The sequence below is a fragment of the Drosophila kikkawai genome, chromosome X (genome assembly GCF_030179895.1).
Source record: "Drosophila kikkawai strain 14028-0561.14 chromosome X, DkikHiC1v2, whole genome shotgun sequence".
NCBI classification, from domain to species: domain Eukaryota; kingdom Metazoa; phylum Arthropoda; class Insecta; order Diptera; family Drosophilidae; genus Drosophila; species Drosophila kikkawai.
This window is the reverse complement of record NC_091733.1, coordinates 18,272,489-18,281,665: the sequence shown is the minus strand read 5'-3', so window position 1 is coordinate 18,281,665 and position 9,177 is coordinate 18,272,489. Positions and strand designations below refer to the sequence as shown.

The 9,177-nt window shown below is 35.3% G+C and overlaps 1 protein-coding gene across 1 annotated transcript in view; it reads right to left on the bottom strand.

Annotated features, from left to right (window-relative positions):
• Nucleotides 1-8,464: 8,464 nt before the first annotated feature.
• The window catches only part of nAChRalpha3 (nicotinic Acetylcholine Receptor alpha3), a 92,362-nt gene continuing 91,649 nt past the window's right edge, over nt 8,465-9,177 (bottom strand). Inside the window, exon 12 of the mRNA XM_017173175.3 lies at nt 8,465-8,919. Coding sequence (XP_017028664.1) covers nt 8,719-8,919 — 201 coding nt within the window. The 3' untranslated portion in view covers nt 8,465-8,718. The remainder of the gene's footprint in view (nt 8,920-9,177) is intronic.

Here is a 9,177-nt window from a genome sequence, read left to right as displayed (position 1 = left end):
CTATTTGAATTTCCGTTTTTTGTCAATTTTACTATCTGCTGTTCATCCAATCATCCACCTTTGATATCCTTGCAATCGTATTTTTTAATATTCTAAATTTAAAATTTTGTTGTAATATAATGAAAAATATCAACGGTTGGAATTGGGGAATGGAAAAATGCGATATGATATTTTGACAAACAAATAGCGGTCAATATCTTATCGAAAATATACTAAAGTTTGATACATCATACATACATATATCGGAATTTTAAAATACAATATTTTACCGACATATTGATCTCCCTTGCATTCCCCAGTAGGAATCATGATGACATACTTATAAATTGAAATATAAAAAAACTATTAAAAACTTAATAAACTATGAAATAAGCTATCGCACATGTATCGGAACGTTATAATATCGATTTATATATCAATTTAGTATCGGTGTTTCGATATTATCTGCACAGTACAGTTTTGGAAATAATTGTTGAATTATTGTAAAAAGTTTTCTTGGTTTTAGCTGCAAAACTTGGGCCAAATTTGATTAAAATCAATTGCAAGGGTATTCGAGTTTCGGCCTGCCGATCTTATTTTTCCATTTTTGTATGCTTTCCTCGCTTTGTTAACATAGTTTCGCGGTTTGGTATTGGTGTTTTTGGTTGCATTTCCTCCACCGTTTCGTTTGCTTTGTGGTTTTAAAAATTCCTTTCACTAGAAGCTAAATTTATGTTTTATTTATAATTACTTTTCTCTTATCTGCTTGCGGTTCTTTACTTGAGTTTAGTTTAATTTTAAACATTGTTTGGTTTTGGGTTTGCCAATTCTTGTTATTTTTTTCTTTCTTTTTTTTTTTTGTTTTCGTTCTAGAAAATCTTGTGTTGCATTTTTGTTTGTGGTTTACGTTGTTTCGTGACGAACAAATTTTTACGTGCCGCGAAATATATTTTATTTGATTTTTGTGTTTTTATCATTTTTGGGAAGTGAATGAGAGGGGGTGAGAGGAGGAGGGATTGCCCTTAGGGCTTTGAGCAAAAAAAATGTCTCTATGTTTTTTTTTACAATTACTTTTGTTGCCATTTGGTTTAGTTTTGCTTTACTTATTCATTTAAATCGTATAATTTTATATGTTTTTTTGTTCTTTTTTAATATTTCCTTCTTTTTTATATTTGTGTTATGTTCTTAAAAGTTAATTCAATTCGTTTTTGTTTCGGTTTCTTCGTTTTCTCGCCGCCCCTCAAATAATTTCTCCCATCCAACATTTTGGTTCGCTTATCAACGTTGTTGTGGTTCGTTCTGCCTCGGATTTTTGTTAATTTTAATTTAATATTAGTGTTAATTTAATATTTATGTTACTGTTAATGTTACCATTAAATGTATGCTTTAAAATTAGTGTTAGTTGTTCTTCCCTTGAACGCTTCCCAAACGTTCTGTTAAAGGTACGTTCTAAAAAAAAATGACTCCTCCATGCAGCTTTCTTCTCGTTTATTATTTAAGTTTTCAGTTTTCTCTGCCCCGACCCAAATATCTGTATATATATATTTATATTTTTATGTAGAAACTGTTGGGAGCAACACACAACTGACGATGGCAAACTGCATCGACCCCGACGGGGTCGCCCGTTCCGTGGTTCGAGTTCAATTAAGGTGCGAGTGTCGTCGTGACCCTTTTGCATACATATATTGTTAACATACATAGTTCCTTTGCCCGCTTGGCATTTTTCTGCTTAGTTTTTTGTATAAAATATTTCAACATTTTTACACCTATGGCTCATGGGCCTGTCCCTTAAGATTTTCTTGTTCTTGTTCCAATTTTCATTTATAAATATGACTTTAAATCATTTGTTCATAACGCCTGTTTTGGTTTTCCTAATTTGTTTAATGACTAGTGATATATGTATATGTTGTGTTATGACACTCACGCGCACACTCACGCACGCACACACGCACTCTGAAAAGTCCTTTGACGAGAGAAGAGCCTTGGTACATGTGGAACATCTTCTATTCGTCCAGTCCGGTGAAACCTTAGAGGTTCAATTTCTAATGCAAGGGTATCATTTAGCTCGCTAAATTCTCAGGGAGATGCAAAAACAAATTTGATGACACAGTAGCAAGTAGAAAAGATAGTAAAATGTAACTCATAAACCATAAAAATGCTCGAATGTGAACTAAAGTCTCGCTAAATGATCGCAAAAGGACATGGAAAAGAGAGTTTCGTAAACTAAATTCGACATATATTTCATGTTTTCCCCACTTTCAAAGCCCCTTTACGATATTTTAGCCATAATTTATATCAAAATTGCCCCTCGAACGATATTAAAGGCTCGCAAACGATCCGTTTTCGAGCTATCGGAACTGAAACTTTCTCTGCAACAAACTGAGCCCTCGTATATTCGGGTTTTTATAGTTTTTTAATCTCAAACAAAGGTGCTTCCATGTGTTAGTTTCACTACTGGGAGGACATGGAAAATCTGCCAAGAGTATAGATGTACATAGGTGTCCTGGAACAACATCCCAGCCAGCCTCGCATTCATTTCCAATTAATCAACTCACAAAATACAATCATTTGCACTTGTCGCGCGAATTAAAACAGAGCCATGGACACAAATGCCAAAAGCGGCCAACTTTCCGAATGAAATCAAATTCAAATTAGCCAAAATGCCCCGCCCGAAGGTGTGGGTGCCTAGTCCTTGGGTGTTTGGTGTGTGTGTTTTTTCCAGGGGGGGCGAGTGGCGAGGGGCGTGGCCCGATAATGAGCCTGGTGAAAATGAGCAGCAGCATCGGCTGGAGCTACAACGGCAGCAACAACAATTCAAATATAATGAATGAAATTATGTTGAAAACATATTTTTCCACCAAACAAAAAGACGGCCAACAAAAACAAGTCTACAAACTTTGTCTTCTTGACCAGCGCGACGGTGCTGGATGGGCGGAAAATGGGGGGGGAGTGTATTTTCCTATTAGCAAGCAATAAATTCGTCGCTCTTATTGAGCCAAAAGTTGGGCGAAAACAGGAGCAGAAACATAGATAGGACATTAAACGATGTCGGGGTGGGGGTTGGTGGACTGCAAAAAAAAAAAAAAAACGCAGGGAAAAGCGGGAAAGAGTGGCCTAGGGAACCCACGGTGAGTGGAGGGGGCGGGCAGAGAACCTGCTGGAAAATGTCGCCCGAGGGTGTAAAGTTGGTTTTTGCTGCCAGCTTTTGACTCAAACCCGAACGTGGGAATTATTGTGAAAATGGGAATTAGTGTTGCCAGCAAAAGGAACCTTTTTCAAAAGAAAACTAGTACAATGGATATATATTATTAATCGAAAAGGATCCCTGCTTGGACAGTAGCATACTTCGAGAATATAATTGAAATTGATTTGAAATCCTCATTATGTGATGTTTAGCGAGAGGAAAATTCTAATCTAGTATTCCGAAAGAAAATATAGCTCTACATATCATATCGGAAATATCGAAAATTCCGATATATGTATAGAAATTTTAAAAATATCGGGCTTATCATTTAAATAAAGATATTATTATGATTGTTGGAAACCAAACAAACAGAACTTTTTCGATACATAATATAGAGTTTATATATTTTCTTTCATATGTATATCACAATGTTAAAAAATCGATTTCTTAATATTGTTTTTTAAATCCTAAACGTAACCACTTTTATTTAATGATAAATGAAATGGAGTGAATGTTCAAAATGGAAAAACGACAGCACTGTTGCGAATGGCAGGAAGCAGAGACAGAGAGAAGGAAAGAAAGAGATAGAAAAGGGAAAGCAGGGGGAAGTACCCCGAAGAAGCGACTGTTTCGACCGGGCCATAGCTTTATGATTGCTTTTGTATTGCCCGTTGCGTTGTTTGGGGGCCGAGCACGTGACACAACGGGACCATAGATAAAATGCCGATACGGTGGGAAATGGCCAATGACGGACATTTCCGGCTGAATCCATTGGATTCTGTTGGTTTGCTGGAATCGGGGAAAATGGCAAGCACTGGCTTTTTTTAAGCCTCAGAGCTGCGCAATTAATGTAGCGCTTGTTATGGATGACAATCGATAGTATACGGTATAGATTGCTTTATCGTAAATATGTATTTGTAATAAGAATACATTTATATAATGGTAATAAATGTTGAAACATTTTGGTTTATTTTTAAAATACGCCAGAAGGCTTTCAAAATAAATCAGCAACCAGACCAGAGTCGATTTAGCCAGAACCGATTATCCGTAACAGAACTTAGAAGCTACAAACGCTGATGTAAGTATTTATATCAAAAGGAAAAGCTGAATACGATATATGGACTAAAACATCTTAATTATCGAAAATATCATAAACTATGAAATATAAAATTTTTAAATAATCTTAAATATAGCATTTAACGTTAAGATTTCGAAATTATTCTGAATATTTTCGAAAAGGTATTTATTTTGTTTCTATCTATTGTTTCTATTAGTTATTTCTTTCGCACAATTGGGACATTCCACTGTAAAAACACACTCACTTTTAGACCGCGCTAAAAGACCAACAAGTATCGAGGGAAAGGCCTTAAAAATATGTCTAAAACAACAGCAACCGAATGCTAAATGAATGAGGCTAATGCAATTACAAGAACAACAACAGCCATGAAGAGGGCCCAGTCTAGTGTCCTCTCTGCGAGTGGCCACACAGTTTGAGTTAGCCTTGTTAAAACTCCTTGGAATGCAGTAGGGGCCAACGCCATCAACCCACTGAGCTCAGACCAAATTCCCCTATTTGTTTTTGTTGCCCGCAACAATTATGATTTGCGGTCTCCAGCTTCCTTTTTCCACTTTGTCCTCTTTTCTACTTCAGCTCCTTATGGCGGATGGTGCAGGGGCTGTTTTTTGGGGGGGTCTGGGGGAGAACTACTATTAAATGCATGGTCACGACAGACAGACAGAAAAATAAGAGCACAAAATGCCATATTTTTATTTAGAAAATTTTAGAAATAATAAAAAAATACATTAAATTTATTTTTCAGACTAATTTTGTTTAGATAATCTTAAAAAATACGTAAAAATCAGAAGCCACTTCTCAAATATTTAAAAAAGAACCAATATTAGGCATTATTTTGGTTTTAAATTAAAAATTTGTAATTTTAAACAATTTTAAAATTATTATACGAATTCTTATAGGTTCGAAAAAAGAAGTTAAAGTAAAGAAAAATAAATTTAAAGAAGTTAAAGTTAGTTTTTCAACCAATTTTCATTGTTTCAGTTTAAGATATTAAGATATATATAGATTTTATCTATAGTAATTTTCTGTTATTCATTCAATAGTCTGTCCTTGTCAATCCACACAGACTTGAATAAAATCTAATCAATGGTTGGTCAGCTAAGCTTAAAAACAAAAATACTTAAAGCCTTATCAATGTGTAATGGGAAATTTGCTGGCATGGCCACTCCATCCAGCATCCTGCATCCTTGCATCCTGCATTCTTGCATCCACGCATCCACGCATCCTGCAGTCAGCATTCCCCCTCCCGTCTCCTCCGTCTTCAGATATAATATTTCGTTAATGGCTTTTCATTTTGTGTGCATTTCATTCATCTGCCGGTCGTCTCTCTGCATCCATCGCCATCGCTCAGCTATTACTCTTCGCTTGCATTTCATTTAATTAAAAACTGAAAAGTGTTGTGTGGAATGTAAGGGAGGGGTGTGTGTGATTGGGTGTGTGTGATGGGGTGTGTAAGGTGTGATGAGAACAATTGCTGTGCGGTGACTGTGATTGACACTTGCTTGTGACGATGCAGGGCTTGTGGTTCTTGTTGGTTTTTGGTAATAATTTCGCGTTAGGTGGCAAGGGAAGGGAATTTTAATAAAATTAATATATATTGATTTAAAATAAATAAATAATTAATAAATAATTCACTTCTTTAGATGACTTATAGAATAGATAATGTGTTAGATAATTCAAATGAATTAAAAACGCTCTTCAGAACTAATTGTAAATAAAGTTAATGTGATCTGCATTTGTCCTTGATCTGTTTAAAAAAATAATACAAAATATTAAACATTAATAAAACTATAATATCAAACAAATTCACAAATAATTCAATTCATTTCTTCCCAACTAATAACGATTAATAAACTTTTTGTTATGCTTATGCAAAAAATTTCCCCTGAGGTCAGAGCGGAAAAGGAAACGCCTGTCGGCTGGAGACTGTTAAAATTTCCCACCGCCTTACAGCGGTTATGTTAGCACGGCCTCGTTGGCAAACGAACGCTTTAAAAAGGGGAATTCCCCTGCCTTCGATGTGTGCCTTGTGTGCTTCTTTTTTTTTCTTTTGCTTTTGTTTTGTCATTTTTTTCCGTTAGCTCCCCCTAATCAGGCATCATTTGATTTTACGAGCTATAAAAAGTGTAAAGGAAATAAACGGTGCTGCAAATAAAGCAATTGCCGTATTACAAACAAAAAAAATAAGGAACAAAAAAATAGAAGCGGCCTGTCTCTCGTTTGTTTCGTTTTTTATTTGGTATTTGCTTTTGTGCTTCGGCAGGTAACTCCATTTTTTATTGTGAATTATGCAACTGGAAATTAGCATAAATTGTGTGTGTGGCGAGCGTGGAAAATGTTAATTTGGGCGGCAACTTGGGCGGGCTTCTTTCTTTATTATTTTTTTTTTTGCCAATTAGGCGTTCCCAAAAATGTAATTTGAATTTCTGGTAGTGATTATTTACTATGCACACACGTGCACCTACACCCACACCCACACTTGCACTCACACTCGCGCTCACGAGCATTTCAGTATAATAACTAAAGCTTTGTGCTAACTAATTGCCCTAAGGCGAAATCACGGAGGGCTGGATTTCGCCTACCCCGCCCCCCAAGCCCCCTCTGTTTATTTGCACTAATTTGCATGCCTCATTTGCAGCTAAGCACACACACACACACACACAAACAACCACACGGAAGCCACACTCGCATACAGAGAGAAAATGCAAAAGATGAAGGTTGTTCTGCTCCTGGAAGCCGCACTGTTAAAATCCTTGAAAAAAAGGACATAAAAAAACGGGTCACAGTCCATCTAAATCAGACCTGACTCGCGAGTCAGCATAACGTCTCTGCCCGGCCTCTGCCGACACATGCATAGAACTATTTAAAAACAATGCACTGGTGTGCTGATAAATTGATATTTTTAGTTAAAACTAAAATCATGGCTTTAATTATGCAATATAACATAAAAAAACCAACTCTAATATGCCTGGACAGAGCTGTTAAAATAACGATTTTGATCTTTTTCGATATATTACAAAAATTCTAATCGAAATTCGATATCAAAACAATTTTAAAATTGATTTTTCTGTTTTAATTTTAAGGTTTTAGTTAAATTTTAGACAATAAAAGAGGCATAAAGATTGATTTTAATAAAAAAAATAAGCAGTTCAATAATAAAAACAATTCTGTTAGTTTTCTGTTATTTCTTAAAAACAACTAAATTAAATTTAAAAAAATACAAACTATACATATACACGTTTTTGGGATATTTTCCAAAAGCTACTTTTAAAAGCTGTTTTTTTATTTAATTTTCATGAAACTGATATATTTTTTATATATAGCAATATCTGAAATTTAACATTTCGATATTTGTATCGTTATTTCGACAGCTCTGACTGGCCTCCACTGATCTAAATTCAAGATTACATGCCTTTGACTTACGAAAAAAATCTACTCTGTTAACTATAGACCAGACAATTGTAATAATGAATTTGGTTCAGTGGTTTATTGTTGGTTAACAAGAAGTATTTAAAAAGTGTATAAAAGAAAGAAGTTAAACTGAATGATGACAGTTTTTTTTTCTGTTAATAATTCAAGTATTCCAATGAAATGAGTTTTGTAAACATATTTATACAGATAGCATTTGCCTTTGGTTCCAGAACATCTAACAAGACGAATTTCACTACAGAAACTGCCAGTCAATTTCCAAATATATAACAACTTTAAGCCCAGTAATGTTTGTATACTTTTTCTCAGTGTAGATTCACACACACACACACACACACACACAGAGAGACACGCACACTCACATATATAAATATATCTATATTTTGTTATTTTTCATTTTTTGTTTGCTCTTTTTTCCTGTTCCTCTATTTTTTGTTTGTTGTTTGCTTAGCTAACCAATGTTGTCCTCTTTTTTCTGCATTTTCTTCTTCAACAAATACAAATTTTTGTGTTTATCTCGCTATTCTTGATGTTTGGCTAGGCTAATTCAATTTCACTAATATAATTTCGCTCTCAATTATTACCGTAAATCGTATTTAATTAACTGTTGCATACTATTTCGCGCTCCGTTTCAGTTAAATCGGGTTCGGGCTGAGTTTCTGTTTATTTATGTATGTACGTTGCCTAAAAAAAACCATTTCGTTTCGTTTTCGCTTGCTCAAACGTTAGTGTACAAATTATTTATAGTTAGTTATACCATTATGTATACAACAAATACAATATTACCTTTACTCTGTTAAGATTATAGTTACTTGGATTTTCTCCCACGGATTACCCATATTGTTCGGTTTTTTTTTTCTTTTTTTGGTTGTTTTTTGTTTTGTTTTTCTAACAAGTTTTTTTGTTGTTTGTTTGTTTGTTGTTGCGATTGCTGTTTTTGCTCAAAGGGAAAACAAATGCGAATTTCATTCATACTCGTGCTTCGTCTTCCGTTTCCGCCCATTTCCGTTTGTACGGCTATCGATATCTGTATCGGTATCGACCTATCGGCTTACAACACTGGCCTGGCCGCATTGGGCTTGGCCGTCGTCGAGGCTATCTCCGACAGCTTGACATCGATGGGCACCCGGGTGTCGTAGAGCGTCGGAGCCTGTAGGATGATTCCAGCGGTGCCCACGACCACGGCTATTGTGAAGATCCACAGGAACAGTCGGTCCAGTACCATGGCCACGTACTTCCAGTCCTCTTTCACCTTTTTGTTGAGACAAAGATGGCAGTAAGGGAAAATTTAGACAATGATGAAGTAATTAATTAAGTCTGCGTTTTAACAATAATTTTAAAACTGAAAGAAAGGTCTAAATAATCGAAACTATCGCAAAAAACGATACTATTGTACAAAGCCATTTATTGTGGAATTTAAGAATCCTGCTTTAGGCTCTCACTTAATGGCTACTGAGACAAGACAAGACAAGACCCAATATGTCCCCTGGTATCCTGTCTGCCTGTCCTG